Here is a 22,356-nt window from a genome sequence, read left to right as displayed (position 1 = left end):
TTCAGTGAAGTAAACTGCTTGAAGAGCATGGGAAAGTGCAAGGTAGTTGGATCTTAATATTGAGAGGGTGTAGATAAACTCTTCGTGTTGTGTAAGTTTAGGAGACAAAAGCTGGAATTATCAGTTCTTACCAGCAGGACCTGAACTACAGGAGACCTATATGACTAACAATGGGCTCTAATTGATCTTCATGGATATTAAAGCTCTTTTAGCCCCTTTTCTGGTTGGTGGCTCTGGCTCCAATTTTTTCTCTCCCCACTTGTGGAGCACACCATTCTTCGCTCTAGAGCTGGCAGCTTTTTGGTACTGCTTCATGCTTTGAGTTTTGCAAAGCTCTTTCTGATCACTTAAGATGAAAGGTGTTACAGTAATGGAAAATATCACTTCCTCAGTTCCTTACCTTTCAGCATTTCCTCCTGGGAGGCTTTATTCAGTGCCTTGGGGCCCCTGATTCCAGCTGAACGCGGGCCGATCTCACTTATTTTCAGGTCCAGCCACTTTTCTTTTTAGATTATAAAGAACAAGGCTACCAACCCACATTCCCGGGCTCACTTCCAGAATGCAACAGCAAACTTCTACATTTATTTCTTCTGCCTCAAGGCATGGAAAATTTGACCCAGAATTAATAGCTTGGTGAATTTTGTATTTGACAGTTTTTACTCCACGAGCAAAACCTCAGAAGGCAATCAATAATTCAGATGTAAAACTCGTTGCCACAAATAATGGATTTAAGCACATTTATGCACCAATCAACTACGGTATTACAGTAATGGGAAGGAGATTACAAAGGTGGTAGCCCTGAAACAGTGACAACATTAATTCATCCCAAAATGGAAAGCTTACAGTCCTTAGGGATAGCTTTATTTTATTTTATTTTTTAAAGCCACAATTACCTGATTAGAAATCCCCAATTGCACTGAAGCTTTCCAGCCTTTGCTGTCCCCATGCCTTGTCTGAGCAGAAAGGACATGAATTCTATTTTGCATATAACCAAGGACTGTGACCTGCTGGCACCTTGTGGGATGCATCTCTGCGAGGCCAAGCCTGCTCCAATGGCACGTCTTAAGAGTAGCAGGCAGCCCTTTAACAAGCTCACAGATGCAGCCCTGCAAACAGAACCATTTCAAGGGATGGGGATGCAAGACACCCTGTAAGAAACCCATGCAGAAACTTTCTAATTGTGCTCAGTTCACCATTGGGTCTCTCTTATAGACAAGAACATCAGAACTGCCACTTACTGGGTCATTCCCTAGGTCCTTCTTGCCCAATCTGTGTCGCGTGATGGCAGAGAGTGGACGTGAAGAGGGAGAGACAGCTGGGTCTGACCAGGGTTTTTCCTCCTGTTCCTCTCTCACTTGCAGCCTCTAGTCTTTAGAGTCCAGGAAGATCTCGTTCGTTCAGAAGCTGTACCCCTAACTCTGTTTTATTGTGACATTCACAACAGCCCATGTGAGAGAGGAAGTTGGGGGGCTTCTTGCCATAACCTGTTGGACTGTTGATCTAGCTCGTTTCACTGGTAGTTGCTGAGATGCGATGTTTCAAAGGACACAAAACCAAGATACCTTTGCACACCACCATCATTATGGTGTAATTGCATTTTGTCGGGGGGATATTCCTCCAGGCAAGCAGTATGGATCCTTAAAGCATGAGATTGAATGACTTTCATCCCTACCTGCAGAACTCCTGTGTTACTGTTGGTCTCAAGCTTATTTAGCCCTAATCTATGGGGAATATGCAATGACTTGCATACAAGGTAGTATGTACACCTTATGTCCATTGAAGATGAGGTTCTGGCCCCTATGAACTCGACCTGACTTTAGTGGGACACAAATTTTCAAGTGGAAGGTATCATGGGGCCTCACGGTACATGAGTCCATTCCTGGCACCTTCAAAGGCCCGAACTACACTCGGAGGCTTTGCAAACTGTACAAGAGGCTCCAGTGCATTATATTTTGATGTAAAAAAAATTAGAAATGTAGAAACTACTTTGTACTAAAAGCTGTAACCTTCTGTCTAGGTTGGTCTCTTGGACAGACAGAGGATACTGGCCTTACTGGAAGACTTCTATGAGAGCAGCCCAGTGCTTGCTAAGAGAGGATTCCAAAATCCACGACAATGTAAGCACATGGGATGTTTGGGATGGGTTTAAAGATGTGAGACGCTTTCTGAAGTCATGTCAGTCACAGGCAAAACCCAAGAAGGGTACAGGCCTGCACCGGGACAGGCTGATATTTCTGCAAGCTATGTAATGGAAGCAATGGATTTTTGTCAACGTACAAAACCTCCCAGTGGCAAACTGAAGTATTGCTGGAGCATACTGTAGTATTTCTGTAGGCAGCACTGCAAGAAAGGTCATTTTCCCTAAAAGAGCTTTTCTTTTTGACTGGGATGCCAGATTATAAATGTTATCTCTGTCCTTTTTAAATTTAAAATTTCTCCATGAGCATGGAAGAGTTATAAAGAACACGGAGAACATTCAATTTTAAAAACGCAATGATTTTTTTTAGATGTTAAATCACTTGAGCGTGTCCTGCTGAGATCAGGAACAGTGGAAATTACCACACTGCTTTCCTTTTTAATATGGAAAATGACAACGTGAGAGTGGCGTTTGCTTCAGAAACATGGCACAACGCACATCTTGAGAGCAAATGAGTTCTAGAGGTAAAGAAACTGCCCCCATTACAAATGCTCCATCTCCAGTGCCGAACACTGGGCACCTGACTCCTGCTAGTACTTGCAGGTTGTGCATGTTCACTAGGGAATATAGAGTAGGTAGCACGTGTCCACTAAGGAATACTTTTGTCCACCTCTGTATCCTCTTGCAGTGTTTCCCCTCTAGTTAGAGAGCATAAAAACCATACAAACTATCAACTAAATGTCTTTTCTCTGTTAGGGCCAATAATGGAATTGCAAGAGATTGAGCTTGCTGAGTTCTGGGGAGACTTCAGTGATGGACAGATTGCTTCTGCAGAGTCCAGGGAAACATTTGCTTGGCCACAGACCGAAGTTTCTAAGGGAGAGACCCTACCACCTGAACCTCTACCCAGCAGTGGACCAGCTACAGATAAGCCAATGGAGGAGTCGGAATGGCCTGAGGCGACTCCAGATGAAACGGAGAACCTGGAACAGGTGGGCACAAGCGAGTCTGTGACAAGCAGTATCCATACAGAAGAACCTGGCTTGACTGTTAAGTTGTCCGAGACTATTCTAACACCAGCCCATGAAGAAGTAAATACAGTCTCAGAGGAGAACCCTGCTGGCGAAGGGCAAGTGAGCCAGAAGAGATCTTGTGCTACTACAGAGACCGAAGAAACCACCCTGTCACCCAGCCCACAAACGCCAAACACACTCCTGAGAGAGGAATTGGGTGAGGTGAGTCAAGAGGATGCCAAGGGAGGAACCACTGTCGCTGAACCCAGCAGTTCAGATGAGGATGCCACCTTTAGCCATGAGACTGCTTTGAGTGAGGCAGCTGGGATAGACCAACAGCCTGACGCTGGAAGTCCAGGGAGCTCAAAAAACCCATTCTCAGAGCCAGCTTCTGGAGCCAGCCAGGAAAAACTCTCTGTGGCTGAAGAACCAAGCAAGCCTGTTCCTGGCTCGGACTCTGAAGATCAGCATATAATCTGGGACAGAGAACCTGGTTCAGAAGGACAGCTCGGTCAGGAAGAATATGCTTTGTCTCTTGAACCAACTGGGGCAGTTCCTGTTCCAGTACCAACACCTGAAGTGGAGAACAATGTTGCAGAAGAGGGTGGGGAAGCAGGGTTATCTCTGGCTGCATCCAAACCAGATGCTGAAGAGGAAGCTGCAGTGCTGGGGAAAGAAACCCCAGCAGGTAGAGAGGGCTATGCAGAGGCACACGTCACTCCATCAGAATCACAGCAAAGTAGAGAGAACGTGCTGCAGGCTGGCGATGCCTCCCTGCCGCATGAGCAAGACCAGCGTAAAGGTAAAACCTATTGTCCTGTGTGTTGTTGAATCTTATTCTCTTTCTACCCAGAGATGTGCACTGGTTTAATTGGAACTACATTTTTTTTTAAACCAATTCAGAGCCATTGCAAGCATGTGCAGAAACACTCCCGCTTCAGATTAAGTGTGGCTTTTATATTTCTTTAGAAAAGCAGGATTAAATTTAAAATAAGATGCTTTAAACCAGGTACAAGTGTTGATGCAAAACCCAGCAGTGGCTTAACTTAAATGCATGTAGTTAAATTGGGGGTGGCTTGGAAGTAGACGGCCCTCTGCTTTTTTATATTTTTCTCAACACAGCCTTCCCATCACGGTTTCACAGTATGTTCCACTCGCAAGATATCAGGTAAATCCTTCTGTTGGTGGTATGTGTTCAAGCCATTTGAAAGCAGATGGGCGCTTTTTCAAGCATTGTTATCTAATAAAGGAAAACGTAATGTTCCCTTTACCTCTGCAGCTTCACAGCAGGGGGAATCTGATAATGTTAAACGTAGAAATGTGTTTTGATAATTATTAGGAAAATGAGATGAAGACCCCAAAGGAGGTAGATTATGGCATCAGATAGAAACAGCTTGTTTTAGTCTCTTGTTACATTTCCAGAGGGACTATTTTACTTCTCAGTTGCATACGAAAGCTTTCACTTTAGGAAGGCTGCAGTCAGTCAACTCCAGGGCTTGCATGAGGTACTCTATACATATTATTGGATGCTGATGCAGGAACAGACCTCCCACAGGTAGTTCAGCAATAATTTATCTTATGCCCCGGAGCTAAAGCATCGCAGGGGCTTGGTCAGTGCTGTGTCCTAGTGACAAGCTTCATGCCTGTAGCAGTGATTTTTGTCAAGGGCGCAAAAACGCAGAGCGCAGGACCTTTGGACTAGCTGCACCTTGCACATAACCAGCAGCATCCAAGCAGTGGGCAGTGTTCAGTGCATAGGCCATACCTGGCACTCATACAGTGCACTAAGTTGGAACAACTCTACATTGGGTTGAGCTTGGGAGCTGTGGAGCTCACTCAGGGTGGGGGGCAGAGGGATGTTGGAATGGTTGCGTGGAGCCGGGTTTAGGAAGCGTGAGGTGCACAGAGCCAGTTTTACAAGGTAATACTTGCACAGCATAGAATAAATACCTACGTGTGATGAGGGTAACTCCAGAGACACAGAGGTGCCATGTGTTTTACGTGGGTGGGTTCTGCCTATTGACAGCATGGCGTTTGGGCTTCCTCAGGTTCCAGTTCACTGATAGTGCCTTTGTTTAAATTTCAGACCCATCACATTCCCCAAGACAAGAGGCATTTGAAGAGGCAAGCCAGGAGATGGATGAGATTCCCTGGTCAGGTGACTGCTGTTCTGACTGTACTATGCTATGAACACTTGTAAGGATACTGCTTCATCTTGCATAGTCTGCTTTGTCTTCCCAGGTGACCTTCTGACATCTAACCTGAGTTTCGGGTATAGCAGTTATGGTGACCAGATTCCAGAGGACTGGAACAATGAAAACTCCAGATTTCCAGGTATCAGCCCAGTATCTTCAATTTAGCCACTGGGTGACTCGGAGTCTCCACTACAAGTCCTTGAACCCTCCCAGAATTGCTGAAACATCACATCCCCAGGGATACTGCCCATTGTATTGTGGGGCTTTTGTCAGATACGGTGAGCATGATGTGTTGGGTCTCCCAGACTTGCAAGGTTTTGCATACCAAGCTTGCATCAGGCAGACCCACTGTTTGCATACAAGTAACTTCAGCTGCCTGAACTGAGTAACATGGCTTAATGGCATTTGGTCTGATTGTGCTAGATTGTAAAGAAATATTATTGGGGTTTTTCCTCATTATTCAGAGATAATGAGGAAAACACTTCCTTGATATTTCTTCAGCCCAGATTCAGGAAAACCCCCACTGAATAAAGACTTTGGGATTAAGCCCATGACTCGACGTGACCATATCAGGTTAGCATTGGCTTCCTTGCACATAACCAGAGGTATCCAAGCATGTTTCCTTGTGCATAAACAGTAGTATGGTATGTTTTCTTCCTTCTAGACTTGCGTATGATCATGGCAGAGATTCAGACCCGTGGTGCCTCCCGAGCCAAGAGTGCCTTTGACCAGAGCTGTCTCAACCTGCCACAGTTCGTACAGCTCATGGAGACCTTTGTTGGTGAAGACACCTCTCTGCCTACTGTGAAGAGACTTGTTGCATTCATAAAAAGAGGCTACATACAGACTGAAGAGGAAAAACTTGAACAATTGGAAAAAGTAAATGCTGGCAGGTGTTGCTGGTATTATGTATACACAGAACATCTAGCTAGAGGCTTAGGAAGTCAGCCTGCTAATCCTGTCCCAGCTGAGTTTCACTCATGTCCTCACTTTCCAGTCCTTGCTCTGGAGTCTCTTTCTTCCTTTGTTTGCACATGAGCTTTCCCCACCCTAGCCCTGCGAGTGATGAAAGGTGAATTCTGCCACGGGTTGTCTGCCTGTAGTAGAGCCTGGCTCAAGGGAACACCAGGTGTACAGCCAGCTGGAAAATAGCTTCAATGGTTCAGTTCTGTTTATTCATTGCCAGAGGGCAAGTCCTCCCCAAGGCATGTTGTCAGAAGCTACTTTGCATGCATGTATGTGTTTGTGGCTAAAACATGTACTAATACATATGTATGCATGCATGCACACAGGGAGTATGTACCCCATGTACTGACCCTTGCACACAAGCCCAGTGTGCCCAGTATCTCTGCTGTGCTCCTCATTATGCCAGCCTGTGGCTACCTCTCCAGCTGCAGTTTCCTTGGATCTCATTCTTCTTTTGCTGTGCTGCTGACCTAATTTGGATGAGATATTGGATCTGACAGCTCTGCCATCCTCATGCTGAACATGGCACACTTGGCTATCGTGGATTTAATTTCAAACCATTTTTAGCATCTGGTGCTGTGCACAGGTTGGTTTTGAGGGCCATGCAGCACCGTAGGCCCCGGCACAGTTACGAGCAGGGCCAGAATCAACAGTTTGCACAGAGACCCAGAAACAGTGAGCCCTGCCAAATCCTGCAGAGTTTCTTACAAAGCCCAGATCAGCCTTGGCTGGAAAGGCTTTTCTGTGCTGTGAAACTGCCACCTGCCTGCATTGATCCCGCCAGGGCTTCTGGCACAGGCTTTGTTTGCATGCCAGGAGCAGACCCCTTTGAGAAGCTGATGTTGGCTCTGCGTAGTAGTGCAGAGCTGCTGCTTCTGCTTAATGTTTCCCAGTATCACCCTGGTTTTATGGCTGTCATCTCCTTCAGATTTTAATGGCATATTTTCAGTGGTTGCCTAGCCAACGGGCTTTTTATGACTGAGCAATGAGCCAACCATTGCAATTCCCCTCCTGGCCTGGACTCTGAGCATGGGTGCCCATACGTTATCAAAGACCAGCTTTTCCTCACCGCTTTCCCACTTCTGTCTCTTCTCCCCTGTCCTAGGTTCATCGTGAGTCTCTCTTGGCCCGAAGGAAACTGCTCGTGGAGGCTCTTTTTGAGAAGTGGGACAATGAGGGCTCTGGGTTCCTAGACCTGAAAGAGGTGGATTCTGTGCTTTGCATGTTTAAGGAGGGAATGGAAAAAGAGGCTCTGAAGAAGGGTAAGAAAAGAGTAGTACCCATTACCAGGTCTGAGGTGAACACTTGTCTAGGGTGTTGGACCATTCAGTGATGGTGTGAATGACATGATGGGCGAAGAGCATGTCTTACCTGTGTTTGCAAATGGAGTCAGAAGCAGAAGGGACTCTGGCAGAAAGAGAATGAAGGTTTGTGAGTGAGATGGGCAGCAAGTGTCCTTGTCTCCAGGCACTCGTGCCCTTTGGGTGTTGCACTACTCCCTTCCCAGCCTCCAGGAAACGCTTGGAGAGTTCTGAGCATTGGCTTTCAAGCAGAGGCACCCTGCTGCTTTCACCATGTAGTGAAATGCTGAAACACCCACTCAGTCACCAAGAGATTTGGTTTGTAAAAACCAGTTCACAGTCCCCACAAAGAGCACAGCTTTCATGATGGGCATAGAGGTTCGAGTCAGGGTTCGTTTGAGGCTCTGAGGTGCACAAGCCATCTCATCTCCCTGAGTCAGCTGAGCAATGGTAGGCATGGGGGAAGCAGTCTGGGTGAGACAATAGCATAATGGAGGGGAGCGATGGGGAAGCAACCCAGGGAGCCACCTTGGTGGGGAGGGCACAAAAATGGCCACAATCACAGCAGCAGCTAATTGCACTGTTACAATTGGCACTGCCCTGGGCATCGTGGGACTGCCTGGCTATGCCTCTGGTGAGACACGTGTGCAGCATGTTGCCTGAGCTTCCCCTGGCAGCCAAGCATCTGCAGACATCCAACCTATGGATGCTGGCAGGCACCGTATTAGTAACCACTGGAGCGACAAGGGCTGCTGATGCACTTACTGAGGCACCCCTAAGACCAGCCACTCCGCCCCAGACCTCCTCCTGAGACACTGAATTCATCCTGGTCACTCACTGCTGATGAGAGCAAATTCTGGTAACCCTTTCAAATCCTCTCATTCTGTGCCACGTCAGGCCAGCTGTAGGAAGCCATGTCATGCCTTTGCATTGTCTCAGTGGCCCGGAGTGGTGCAGCAGTTTGTACATGGCAGTGGAATTAACCTGGAAAGTGGCCCTTCCCTTAAGTACACACTCCATCCCTGCAAAAGCCGTGGCCTGCATTCTCACCCAGCTCCTAGCTGCTGGCACTACCAGCATCTTGCATTTATTGTTTATAAATCAGCAGCACCAACCTCTGCTAGGCAGCTGTGCAGAGAAATAAGAAGGCAGTCCCTGCTCTGGAGAGCTTCCCCCCTCAGTGACCAATAACGAGCAAAGGGTGCAACATATAAATGATATAGAACAGTCCCTAGCCATTTCAGACTCATCTGTCAGACATCGTGGTAGAAGTGTGTCTTGGAGAGGGAGAGGGGCCTCCCAGCCTGGGGCAGAGCATGGAGCAATCTGTAGAGCAAAGCACTGAGTCTGAGATGTCTGAAGAGGGCTGTCAGCTGTCTCTTGGTAGGGAGCAGTAGCTCACACTGACCTTGTGCACATGTCCAGGTAATCCCAGTGTCACCAGAAACGGGAGGGCAGAAAGGAGCAGGGGGGAAGCCCCAAACACAAACCTTGTGTGCTTTGTCAGCCCCTTCCCTCTCCTTCCTTTTCCCCCTCCCACAGAGAGAGAAAAAACTGAACATTTTTGAAAATCCTTTGAGGGAAAACAAGTCAAAACCCTCTGTTGTAAAAGGCCTGGAGCTGCTGAGTGCTTGCTGCTGCTTCCACTGAAATCAGTGCAGAAAATCCTGTTGCCTTCAGATGCAGCAGAATTGGACTCTCAGCTTCCGTAACAGCAGGGCTTGGCTGCTTTGAGAGGCAATCTGAGCAGCCTTCTTCCTGTTCTCATGTACATTGATCAGAGCATTTTCTATTATACTGTTCCTTACAGGCCATTATATGTATTGATCATGAAATACTGCCTGCCTGCTGACAAATTTTGCCCTTGCCCATCCTCGTCATCGATTACCGCATCACAGATGCACTGAAGCATCTTCCCATTTCTTCTGTTTGTTTGGGTTGGGGAAAATGTGAGATCAAGATTCAGGATGGCTTCTCAGAATGTCTCCTGCAGTTTCCAGGGGAGGTGTCCACAGCAAAAGGTGCAATTGCTGCTGTAGCCAGGGCAGCAAACACTCATGTTTCAGAAAGAAAGTGGTGCCTGCGGCATAAAGATTGTACAGGAGCTCCCTCTTGCGTGCAAAGGCATTGCAGTGAGAGGGGCACAAGGTCCTGCCCTGTAAGAGCTGAACAGGAAAGCTAGGAACACAGCAGCCGCCCGGCATAGGGAAGCCACACACTTGGGCAGCTGCTGAATAGAAATCAGCCCAGTAGGTTTCCATTTGCAGGCTCATTCTGTCTTGATTCCTAGTGACAGGGTTTAGAGATAATAGTTTTTAAAGGTCTGCACCCTCTGTAGGTTTCCACACAGGCTTGTACAATCATAGAAATCAGGGGAAGGCTTTAACTCATTGCTGCTTCACAGGTGTCTCCTTTCTGCTGTGCAGTTGTTTTTTGAATGGTTTCTCTCTCTGATGACTCCTGAAAGCCAGCTGGGTCTCTGCTTCCCCCTTTCTCCATAGCAGCCTGTTTCCGACTCCCCCCTCCCCTGTCTGCATCCCACTGCCCTGCGAAGGGAAAGGGGGCTAGCCCAGGTTTCACCCACTCCCCAACCTGCCTGCCAATCTCTGCTCGCCTGTGCAAGGTGCGAGACTGCAACCTGACATAGACATGTGCAGCCCACGGGAGGCGGCACTCAGCAGGTCCTGAGTGAGTCCTTAGCGATTTTTTTCAGACTGATCAATCACTCCTGATCAAATCGGCTCTCCACTCACCCCCTTTCTTCTGGAGTGCACGCTTCAGAGACACCCAGCTCTGCCTGAAGGGTTGTGGGAAAAATGGTTTTCTTCCCACTCCCAGTCTGCATCTCCTGGGGAAGTCCTGAGACTCCAAAGTGTCATCATCCCGTCATCTACGTGTCCATGCAGTTGGGCTGTGGCGTTGAGATATGTATGGTTCTAGACAGTCCTGTGCAACCTCCTGATTTTCCTTTGACACCTGGTATTTGGGTAAAGGTGTGAGTGGGAGGAGGCTGTGCAGATACTTTTCTGTGTCTAGACCCCAGAGATCTGAGGAAGGGGAGTTGGTTGCTGGCCCCTGGCTGTCATGATGGCATTTTTGATTCACGGGAAAAACAAATGAAGGACATGAGTGACTCGGCCTGAGGGGCTGGAGAATCCCACCTGGAGCCAGCTTCAGGCTTAGTGCCAGTGTTGCATTGGAGAGCAAAGCACAGTGCTCGGAAGCAGTGACCCTGCCTTTGTCTCTGTCCCTCCTTTAGCAAAGAAGCACTTTCATTCATCCCGCCAGCAACCCAGCGGAGCGGCAAGGTTGTCGCCAAAAGAATTCCAGACCTACCTGGAGCTGGTTGTTTCCGAGCTGACCGGGAACGAGGACGAAGTCCTGGAGAACATGGTGGAGTTTCTGACTGTGAGCGTGGAGCGAACCCACGTGGAACGGCTGCGAGGCTCGGCCAGGATGAAGTGGCTGCTCAATATCCAGCACGCGGCCGAGACCAGCGGGACAAGCATGGAACCGGTTTACAAAGCGGTCTTCAGAGCCCTGTCCCAGGTACATAGTAAGACAAGTTTATTAGCGGCTGTTCAGGGACCTCAGGAGCACGGTACCAAGAGCTGCTGCAGGTCAGGGCAGCTCTTGTCTGTGCTGTACTGCCCTGGGACCATCCGTTCCTCCCTTTCACAGGGAGACAGTCATCTCTTGCTTTGGAAACTGTGATGAAATAAAATCTGGACACGCACAACCCTAGCCTGGTAGTTTCTGGAAACAAGTGCACAGCACTCAGTTGTTGGCCAGTGTGGCAGTCTACAGTGTAAAGGGCTTCATATGTTATCCCAGGGGCAGCTTAAGGGATAGTGGCATTTACAGCCCTCTTTGAGGGGACCGTGCACCCCTTCCCCGTGCAGCGCTTTTGCTGGCAGTGCCTAGCTTTGAGCATCTGCAGACCAGAGAGAGGGTGTCTTCACAGGAAGACTGGACTAGCTCACCCTGTTGAACCAGGACAGTATCTACCTGGAGCAGCAGGCAGTTCATAGGTCTGATACTGATATTCTTTTTCAAATAAACTGGTTTCTGAATAGCAGAAGGAAGAACCAGATCCATTCCCTGACCGCTGCCACTGCTGGGCCAGAACCTGAGAGACAGGAGTGACAGTGTGGACATCATTACTCATCTGGTGACAGTGAAATAAAGTCACTGGCCCAGAACAATGTCCCAGGATAAATGGGAGAAGCTATAAGCATGTATTGGCCAGTGGCTAATGTCCAGAACATAATGTGAAGCATTGCATTGGTAGGATGGAGAAGCCCATGGGAACAACAAGAAAATCAGTGCATATATCGCCCTTCTGGAAAAGAACCGGCTCTCACCCGAGCGGGGAAACATTCTCCTGCGCTATGTGGCTTGTACTGCAGAAGATGCCCCATACGTCCTCAACCAGACACTTCACACGGACATGAAAGGAGTCAGGTAAGGGAACCTGCACAAAGCTCTTTCCTTTCCCCAGAAGGCCTCCAAATAATTGAATGTGGAGATGCAGTGCAGTGTAGTGATAAGGACAAGGCAGAGGAACCCCCTAGGAGAGACTGTCCCTCAGAGGCCATCCTGATCACAGCTGTGATACTTTAGCATGGAGAGTCCCCAGCTGCACTGCTGTTTGTTTGATTTTGTCTGCTAAGGCCCTCATGTCCCCTTTGCCCCCATGTTCCCTCAGGTCTCTTCAGAGCTTGCTGCTTCCTGGGGTTCAGTCTCATTCACTGAATACTCATTATTTTACCCCAATATGTGTCTACAAATCCTCACAGAGCTTTTCTAGACCCTAAGGATTTTCCTGTCCTGCTTATGCTGGTTGTACAAACTTCCTCTCACCTGTCTTGTGGCATCCCTGTCTCTCAGCTTTGTGGCAGTGGAGGAGGGGAAGCCGATCCACGTTCCAAGAGTTCAGCTCCATGGAAATATCCACTTCTGGAACTGCAGCCGTCCAGAAGAGGAAAGGAAAGGCTCCTTCCTGGTGCTGCCATTGCAGGACTCCCGATGGAGAGTCTTCGGGATTCTAGGACTTGACACGCTCCAGGACCAGTGCGAGCAAACCATCTTCCTAACCCACGAGATCAGCTTCTACCAGGTGGGCACCATCCGAAAATGGGTGTGTGAGTCTCTCCTGACAACCGGGCAGGGACCGTGTGGCCTTCCCGTGCTTCAGTGTGAACCAACCCTGGTGGTGGGCTTGGGGAATGCACTGTAACCTTGCAGTCAGGACTGATAGTAGAGATATCTTTTATTAGACCAACAAGATTCTGATCAGACCAACAACCCGGATACCTGTAGGCCTGCAGCACTCTATGGGATGTGAAAATGGCATGAGCAATGCCAACAGCAATCCCCTTATCAGTGGTTATCTAGGCAGCTTCCCTCCTAGGCCTGCCTGCTGAGGCAAGTACAGAGTTGTACCTGCTCCAAAGTCATTGGCTGTCTTACTGCCGGGTGTCATTTTACCTGGCTGGGATGCCGGTAAGCAACTTCTTCTAGAACCAGTCCCTGTAGTTGGTGATTCGGCCAGCAGGGAGCAGAGCAAGCTAACGCTTTCTTTCGGAGCTCACCTCCCATTTCATCAGGAGCTTGGCCAGGAAGCCTGCAGCCCCGTGCGACAGTGGGGCTTGGGGGCTGCCCTGTACTCCGAGAGCTTGTCCCTGCCGCACGCTGTTTTGTTTATGCTACCGAGTTTGTGCTTCCTCTTGCCGCTGTGACACTGTCCCCAGCTTGATCCTACTGTAATCATTCCTTCTCATGCCAAGGGTTCTGCTCCCACAGGGCGTTTCCCATGCATTCAGCAAAGCCTACCACCACATCCGCACCCTGGAAAACATAATGCAGGTTGCAGTCACTGCTCTGGGCTGGCTGCACCCCAGGGCCCCCACCATCCGCGCGGTCACGACATACCTCGTGGAGCCTGGCAGAGACAAGGTAAGCCCAGTCCCTTCAGACCAGCCAAGCCAAGCCAAGGCCACTACTGCAGTAAAGAGGGATTTGACTAGTGCAGACTGGCAGGGACCTACCCCTGTTTGGCTCCCCTTTGGCTCACCACCGAGAGTTTCCGCCTGATGCTATTCACAGCAGGACTTTGTAGAGGAAAAGGGACAGTCACCTTGCAAGGGGAAGCCACCGTTCTTTTCTGCCATCCCTCTCTCTCAGCAATCTTCCTTCCACTCTGGGAGAGCGGTTGGAATTCCCTTCGGCTCCTGTTACAACCCTTCCCCTGCTTCCCTACACTAGCCAGAAGGGTGCTTCCTTACCCCTGGGCTAAGAGCACTGCCCCATTAGTGCCCCTGGCTCCTCCAGCCAGGGCAGCAAGACCCCTGACCCAGGTGGAAGTGTCACCAGACCACGGAGCCACAGGACGAACCAGTGTAGCAGTACTCTGCTAAATCAGTCCTCCCCTTGCAGAGAGGAAGCACAGCCAAGATCACCATATGGAAAAGGAGGATGGCTCGTGCTGGCTCTTCCTCCAGAAATGGTATTGGCAGGCAACATGTAAATACAGCAGAGGCCACTCTGAATTAGCCCGCACGTAAGGGCAGCCCGCTCGCCTTTGGTTCACATGCCAAGTATGCAGCAGGCAGTCAGAGACCTGGCCGCGCATAAGCTTACACCACCCTCAATTAGGAGGATGATGAGCAAGACAGTGAAATATTTAAGGCCGAGTCCAAAACTCACTGCAAAGGTCACGTGATGGCAACTGCTGCCACCACCGTTCAGCTGCTTCCCCTGATAACCGGGTTCCCACTGGAAACATTCCTCCCTCCGGGCTTTATGTTTTCCTGTTGTCAGCTGCCCGTGAGTCATGTTGCTTGCTCCCTAAAGATGGCTGCGTGCTTTTCCCTTGCCAGGAGAGTGGGGCTCTAAGGATCCAAAAAACAACTGTCCTTTGGGGAAGCCCCTCATCCACTTGTAGGCATCCTTCTGGGCTGGGGGCTGGGGCTCAGGTTACACAGGCCAGGTGAAAGAGGATATTATTCCATTCTTGCTGCACTTTGGGGGGAAGATTCTGGGGTTATGAGGGCAAAACCGACCTGCAGCTATCCTTCAGTCGGCCCACTGCAGCTGAGCATTCAGTGTAAGCTCCGTCTTGAGGAATTAGCTGATCTCCCTATAAACTTAGGAGTGGAGGCTCCTCTCCTGCCGGTATCATAATCTCCCTTTCCTCTGTTCCAGATGTGTGACTATACTTTGTGCAAGATGATGACCACAGATCACTCGGGGCAGATAGAAATCCACTCCCCTCCCACTCTCGTCAGCAGGAAAGAAAACATCTTCAGGTGGGCTTAGCACCAGCATGGTGTTTTTGGGTCATCTTCCAAGCCTGTGCTGTGAGCTGGGCAAGCAGAGAGAAGCTGGGCTGCTACTCCTGCAGCAAGAGGGTTCCCATTTTGATCTCGACTACAGCGCATGCAGGAGTCTGGCTGCTGGACACAGGACCAGGCTAAAAGTGGGCACATCCCATTGTTGTGTTTGGCCGGCAGCTGGCAGAAGACGCATGCAGTATAAAGATAGCCTGTGGGTGGGTGAGCGCACATAAACAGAGCATGCTCACTATCGCAGTCTCTGTCACATGCATGGTAGTAAACTCTCAAAGTCTGTAGGGCATATCTTGGACTCCGTCCTGGAAATGTTTAACGTCATGCATAATGCTTACTAACGTGAGCAATTCGGTTGGTTGCTCTGGGTCTGGTAGCAAAAGTTTGCAGTGTCAGGCCCTGTATCCGGAGTGTCCTGTTCTTTAAATTAGCGTATCTTTTTTCCTGGCGGCATTATCCTCATTTCCCCTGAAACATCCTACTGTAGAGCTGTTTCCTTCAGCTGCCAAGGTCCTCACAACTTATCTATCAAATGCGTCTTCTTGAATTACTGGACTTAGTCAAGCAGTGGCCTGACTTGGTGTATATGTTTTTGCTTTGTATAGCTCTGTGGAGCAAACATCAGCATCACTGCATACAGAAAATCGTCTGTATGGCATGAATACGACCCTAACCTATACCTGTGAAGCCTCCCTGCAGCTCCTGACACCAGACCAGGATGAGCAGGGTTGCTTTCCAGGACGCTTTTTCTTGCCACGTTATGTGGCTCGATGAGGTCTGTGTATAGGCTGCAGGGAGCAGAGCAGCTGATGTAGCAGTGTGAAAGCTCCTTCTCTTCAACAGCACAGTGCACCTAGGAGTTGCCTAAAAGCCTGGCGCTCTAGAGTTGCTGAGATCGCCCTTGTTTTACTGTCATTTCAGGGGTTACCTGTTCAAGTGCGCAGACAGCTCTGGGGTCATTAGCGCCTGTGTCTATGGAGAACATCACACTGCCGTTCCGCTCCGGGAGCCATCGGGAGAGACCCTTGGGGTGTTTGATCTCATCACCGGACTTTACCAGGGGTTACCACCTCCTGAGCACAAAGACCTGCAGGCCATGCTGAAGATGGTCCAAGCTGCGTGTTCGGAACTGCTGAGGGAGTCGGCGGGGGAAAGAGGGCCAAGCTATGTCTTAGGTACTGTATTGTTCATAGAGGATCATAGGGGGTGGGGTTGGCACAGATGGGGGTTCTCAGTAAAATCCTAACCTGGGCTTCCCTCAGACAGGTGCGCAAAAGGATGCTTCAGGAAAGCTTATATCTCAGCAGCTTCTAGGAAAAGAGTGAGGGAAAGATTTGCTTAGAGACTCTGTGCTCCTCAGGGCTACTCCAAGCAGAATCCAGACTGGGTTTTGCCATTCCCAGGTTAGCTGCACCTCTGAGCCCTTCCAGACTTGCTCAGGGACACCCCACTTTGAGGCTCTCGCCCTTCTCGAGACAAAGACCTGCGTTCCTCTCCCTCCAGACGGGGCTTTTCAGCTGCAGTTCCCCTCAGCCCAGCCTATCTCTGCAGATGCGATTTGATTCAGAGCTGCAGCTCTGCTTTCCCTCAGGGACAATGAGAGTTGGCAAGTGCCCAGGCAGCTTTCCCAAAGCAAAGTGCTCTTTATTTAGAACAAGGGCATTACAGAGAACGCGTCACGCAGCTGGCAGGCACGCGTGGCAGGTAACTGCCAGCACTGCACAGCACCCTGGCAGGTAGACAGCTCAAGGGTGTCAGTACTTACATCCAGAGTGGACAAGTCCATCTCCCAGATCAGGCCTGAGCTGTTATGCAGTTTGCCTTTTGTTTTGTCAGGCTCTTCAGCCAGAACCAGTGAGCATGTGCCTTTCCCTTGGGGACTGAGGCTTCCATAGTCTTGCTGTCTGCATCAGTGATGTACTTTAATTACTCTCTTAGTGACTTCAGCTCCCGCAGGAAATCTGCCTTCCCCCCCCGCCCCGGTGTAAGGAACAGACAGACACATACAACATTACAGCAGTAATACAATACTCTTTGAATATCCCATGCTCCTGAAGCCTCAACCGCATCACAGTGAGTCCTGGTCCTTTCTCAAACATCTACCTGGGCTCTTTGTTAGTAGACCATTTGCAAACACTGTTTTTGCTCTGGAAAATGCACCCTTGTTCATCATGAAGTGGGCAGACCCCCTCCCCCCCAATCAAAAGCTTGTCTTTGGTGGCTTATCTTTCTGAGCAGCTCCTTGAAAAGTTGGCTTGTGATTCCAGAGGCAGAACACGTGGCAGATGTGAGGTGTGCAGGGGTACTTTTCCATCGACTCATGCTGCAGGACCTGCGTGAGTGTGTCCAGAAGCTCAGTCCCAAGTCCTTTGCTGAAATAAAGAGCTACGTAGAGCCTCCAGCTGTAGTGCATAACATCTTGAAGGCTGTGCTGCTGCTTTTCTACCCCCAGTGGAAGGGCTCAGAGAAGACTGAGAACTGGAGTCAGTGTGCACTGGTGAGATATCAAATAAATAAGGTGTACAAAGTTTAGCTGGCATAGCCGTCGGCTAAGGGTGTGAAAACACCCTCTTCCCTGGCCAACACAGTTCTGCCTACAAAACCCCTGATGTCAACACAGCTCTACTGACAGAAGAAGGCTTCTGTTGACTTAGCTAACATACTTTGGGGACATGGGTAAGTGCACCAGCACAAAGGGTCCTTCTGCTGGCACACGATGTGTCTTCACTGCATGCCTCTGACAGCAGGTGCAGCAGTAGCCCCATAACATCAACAACCCTACAGTCTATCAAACTGAGATCTACTGACAAGGAGCCCTTCCCCATCCCTTCGCCCCTCTGATACAAAGCTTGCTTGCTTGGCCTTCTGCTTTCTGGTTTCCCTGTCCTCCCAGCCTCCTTCCACAATAGCTCCACTCCTGCTTGCCTGTCTGCTTCCAGAAGTGCTCCCTGAGATTCCTCCCAGGTTTGTCAGTGGCCTCTTTAACCCTTCACTATTTTCCCGCTGGCCACCAATATGACTGTGTGCTCTGCCTTGCAGAAACTCGATGGTGATTTGATTCAGAAGATTTGCTGCTTTGATCCGACTGCTGCATCTGCGCAGGTCTGGCCAGAGCTCGTGTCAGACTGCATCAAAGGCAAGTATTAGAAACTTGTTCCAGGGTCACCTGAGGTAGCCCAGCAACTAAACAGTGTCCCAGCCAGCACCATACTTAGACTCCTGGCAGCCCCTGGCAAACTTTTAGTATCGGGCCCCCCTTCACCAGAGGTAATGATCATAATCATCATTATTTGCACCATTTTCTAGCTCTCCTTTCTATCCACGCCTAGGCAGCCACCCAGTTTGCCCATGCCCTGGTCCCGACAAGTTCTCAGTTGAATCTTTTAAGTTCCTTGTGTCGGGAGCCCATTCTTGGCTCCCCAACAGACTGAATCCCAGATTGAAAATTTGAATCCAGGTGGCACTACCCCCTCTATGAATGATTTTCAAGATGTTCAGTGAGGCTTCTGCAATGAATCTTCCGTGTAACCATCGTGTGCCACAAGTGCCTGCCCTGTACTATAATAGCTGCCCACCCCATGCACCAGTAAAGCGACACCGAGGTGTAACAGACTATTTCACAGTGGAACACGGCATAAAAATATGCAGCATTTCAGGTGCCTTTAATACCATACATTAGGTTAGTGTCCATAGCCTGAGAAACGAGAAGGACACATCTGACCTTGCTAGAATCGAGCTAATTATATGTGGTGGTAGCTTTTGTTGGTCACTTCTGATCTTAGCATGCGCTGTGCCTGCAAGAATGGCCTCTTCCTACAGGAGCTCCTCTAGGAAGAATATATTAGAAGACTGTAATAGATATACTTCAAAAATACTTGTACTTATCCTCCAGCAGATCACTTAACCAGCATCTGCCACGCTGAGGCTCTTACCTTTTTTTGTGTCAACGTACGTATGTATTAAGTACTTCGTATTCAACACCAACGTACACTTTACAAGGACTTTTTAAGCATCAGTGGCCCGTGTCTGCCCCGCTGCTGATTTGTCCCACCGAACCCAAACCTGAACTATAAAGGATAATTAAAGTGTGGATTTAGTCCAGCTCTCCAGGCTTGTCTATATTCAAATGCCTTCCATGGAAAAACGAAGAGCGTTTCTGTTTAACAGTCAAATCAAGATCCCCATTTGTTTGCTCACAGCGGTTGTCAGTAGTCTAACAGCACAACCATAAACATTGTTTGTCTCATTTGGAAATATTTATATAATTTGTCAAGCAAGCAATAGAAACAAGTATTTTCCAACCACTGTGAAATATTAGTACTGTTCTTCCCGCTGCAAAAAAGCCATGTTGGGAATTAAAATGTGCAGCAGTGGATGAAGGTAATTCATTCTCGCTTAGTGAGGAAGTGTGATTACCAGTTGTCTTAAAATAGATTCCTCCCCTGCAATCTGGGTGAGAAGCTTCACTTCAGGCTTCATGTCAGTAAGAGACTGTAGCAGTGCGTATTCCCACATCAGAATTTGCTAGGATGCTGCCCCTGGTCCTGTGTGAACTTCCACCATCTTCAGTGGGATTCTGCCTGGGTGCAGAGGTCCATGCTAGTGCAGTGCTGTGCCCTCATTCCCAATAGGACTTCTGCGTTAACACCTTTTCTCTTTTTCAGGTGTGCCTAGGGGAGATGTGTGGAAGCATGGCTCAGTCCCCGCTGAATGTCTGTACAACTGGGTCCTTACTTGTCTAGCACTTGCAGAGCTCACACAGAAACTTCCATGTGCAAAAGCCCCATCTCTAGCCTCTTTGACACCAAGGCCCAGTCTGACTGCAGAAAAGTCATCAGAGATGATGCTGTCCCCAAATGCTAGCAATTCTCTTATTTGATGTTACTCCTTCTATTGTTTGTATGTTTGGGATTTATAGATATGAAATGCTTGTTGCTTTAAAGGGTTGGAAAGCCAATAGACCTAGCTAAATCAACTATTTTGGGCTGTGAAAGGGAACATTTGTGCTACCAAAGGTAGGTCACTAATGTCAGGGGACTTGATTGGACAGATAACTCTCTGGCTTTTGTTTAATTCTCACACGAGGAAAGAGAGAGTGGGGTTAGATAAGAGGGCAAAACGAAATGTGTATGTCTGCCCAGTTACATGGGTCATGAAAACAGAAACAGAAAACAGAAAGAGTCACTTCTCTAAAATGACTTTTAAAGAGTCCTGTTAACCTAACAGACTGTCGGAGAGCTGGTGTTACCCTGGATGGGAAGTACATTTATTGTAGAAAAGCCCTCTACTTTTAATACAGCATAAAGAGTTTTTTATTGGGTTAAAGCTGGTGATTATGGCAAACTTTCCTGACTAGTGCAAGATTCCATCTTTGCAATAATGTATCTTTTGGCAGAATCCGTTTTTAATAAAATTTTGGGAAATTAAACTTCTTTTTTTTTTATTTACTTGACAAAGTGTAATGTCTACCAAATAATTTGTAATTTGAGATTGCAGGTTGCTTTTTAACCTCTTCCGATAAGATAATGGCGATTAGCTGATACTTGCTTCTAACCTTGCTTCTAAGTAGGCTTCATATTTTGGTGGGGGCAGGGGAAAGCTTTTCAGGTTGTTTGAAATGATATTTCTAGGAACAATGTCCATACAGATATTATATTGATAGCCATGAGCCCTTCTCACTTCAGACCAGGCGCAGTAGCCATTTGCTGCGAATACAAATGGGTTGCTAAGCTTCACGAAGGGAATCAAACAGGTCGGATGCTTGTGATCTGCTTCAGCGAGGGGCATCGCCCCCCACGGGCTTGCTCTCAGTCAGTGCCTCTCCAGCTTCCCAGGCAACTGAACCAGATACCAAACAGAGACCTCAGCTGCACTTACTGGCATTGCCCTGGCCCATCTGAACGCTGTCCCGCAGCATCTCTCGACCAGCCTCAATATCACAAAAACAGGCTTCATAAGAGCCCCAGCCAGGGCCGGTCCAGGGGTAATTGGCACCCTAGGTGAACTGTGTACCTTGGCACCCCCACCACTTCCAATACCGAGGAAAATAAGAAGTCTAGAATGAACTTTTACATGTACTTACTTGATATTCAAAATGAACAATAAAAACAATGTTTTTAGGTGAAAGAAATCAGTGTCACGAGCTGTAAGATAATATACAAGTAGGGGTGCATCTTTTAGGAGGACGCTGCCAGCGGTATGCTCTTGCCATAAGTCCTCTTGGAGCTGAAAAAGGAGTCGCGATTTTAGTGATCTTTCCTCTGAGATCTTTTCAGAGGCCTTTCTCCCCTTGCCCAGCCAAAGGTCTTAGACCAGGATGGAGCCGTGGCCACCCAGGACTGTTATTTAGAACGATGTTCCTGTTATTTTGTTCTGCGTTATAATTTTGGCACTCCCCAAATTTTGGTGCCCTAGCAACCGCCTAGTTCGCCTAATGGTTGGACCGGCGCTGGCCCCCGCTCTGTTTCAGAGCACAGCGTAGAGATGAACGCCAGCCCGCCACAGAGGGGAGCTTAAGGTAGAGGTGATTCTGGAAGACCCTAATAAAAGCCGAGGGTACCAGGCCTTGCGCTTGCGAGTCCCAGACCCGGGCTAGCACGCGAAGGCGTTTCTGCCTCTCGACCGTGATGCCCGGACTTTCCAAGGCTCGGTGCCCCCTCTTTTCCAACAGCCTTGGCTGGGGGGCCGCGCCTCCGGGGAACAGCTCCACGCGGGGATGTTTCTCGGTTCCACAACGCCCCAGCGAAGGCGGCTCCCGGGCAGCAGAGACCAGGGACGGCGGGGGCAGGGACGGTCCGTAGGCCCACTCCCTTCTCCCCGGCTCCTTCCCAAGAGCTGATCGTTGAGAACGAAACGTCGCTAGCGATGAACGAGGGTGGGAATTTCACCAGAGAAGCGCGTTTATTAGCAAACAAGTGTATTTATTAGTAAAAATGTGCACTTATTAGCAAGAATGTGTGCTTATTAGCAAAAAGGTGCTTTAGGGAAATGCGCGTTTACTAGCGAAATTTTTTTTTTTTCCCCTGTTTTTTTGCACCGGTCCTGGAAGCACTGCAATACCAGGTCAATGCATGGAGTGGATGGAGCACGCTCCGGTTCCACCACCCAATACCAAAAAGAATCTGCTCAATATAGACCTCCTATGGAGGACATATCAGAGACAATTACCCTGGGGAGCTCGCCTACGTGGTCACGCTGCTTCCCCTGCCAGGTAAGTATTTACTAGCGAAAAGGTGCATTTCTCAGCACAGAGGCGCATTCCTCAGGCTAAACGCAGCAGTGCGCGCCACGGGACGGTGTCCGCGGCAGCCCCGCCCACGCCCGCTGCCCGAGGCAGGGCCGCGCCACGTGACCGCCCTCCCCCGCGCTCTGCGCTTCCGCGTCTGCACTTTCGAC

At 49.0% G+C, this 22,356-nt stretch overlaps 1 protein-coding gene across 2 annotated transcripts in view; it reads left to right on the top strand.

Annotated features, from left to right (window-relative positions):
* Positions 1–20,389, top strand: part of EFCAB5 (EF-hand calcium binding domain 5) — a 45,345-nt gene extending 24,956 nt beyond the window's left edge. For both annotated transcript variants that reach the window (XM_019545794.1, XM_019545793.1), the window contains 15 exons: positions 2,018–2,117; positions 2,894–3,952; positions 5,237–5,308; positions 5,392–5,484; positions 6,010–6,224; positions 7,417–7,573; positions 10,872–11,161; positions 11,904–12,076; positions 12,503–12,731; positions 13,418–13,570; positions 14,819–14,922; positions 15,883–16,136; positions 17,229–17,458; positions 18,001–18,097; positions 19,626–20,389. In XM_019545794.1, the coding sequence (XP_019401339.1) occupies positions 2,018–2,117; positions 2,894–3,952; positions 5,237–5,308; positions 5,392–5,484; positions 6,010–6,224; positions 7,417–7,573; positions 10,872–11,161; positions 11,904–12,076; positions 12,503–12,731; positions 13,418–13,570; positions 14,819–14,922; positions 15,883–16,136; positions 17,229–17,458; positions 18,001–18,097; positions 19,626–19,840 (3,441 nt within the window). In that variant the 3' untranslated portion in view covers positions 19,841–20,389. The remainder of the gene's footprint in view (positions 1–2,017; positions 2,118–2,893; positions 3,953–5,236; positions 5,309–5,391; positions 5,485–6,009; positions 6,225–7,416; positions 7,574–10,871; positions 11,162–11,903; positions 12,077–12,502; positions 12,732–13,417; positions 13,571–14,818; positions 14,923–15,882; positions 16,137–17,228; positions 17,459–18,000; positions 18,098–19,625) is intronic.
* Positions 20,390–22,356: the final 1,967 nt, after the last annotated feature.

The sequence above is a fragment of the Crocodylus porosus genome, unplaced genomic scaffold, assembly GCF_001723895.1.
Source record: "Crocodylus porosus isolate Cpor-Errol unplaced genomic scaffold, CroPor_comp1, whole genome shotgun sequence".
In the NCBI taxonomy this organism is placed as follows: Eukaryota; Metazoa; Chordata; order Crocodylia; family Crocodylidae; genus Crocodylus; species Crocodylus porosus.
Note: the sequence above shows the minus strand (reverse complement) of the source record. Positions and strands in the feature narration are given on the sequence as shown.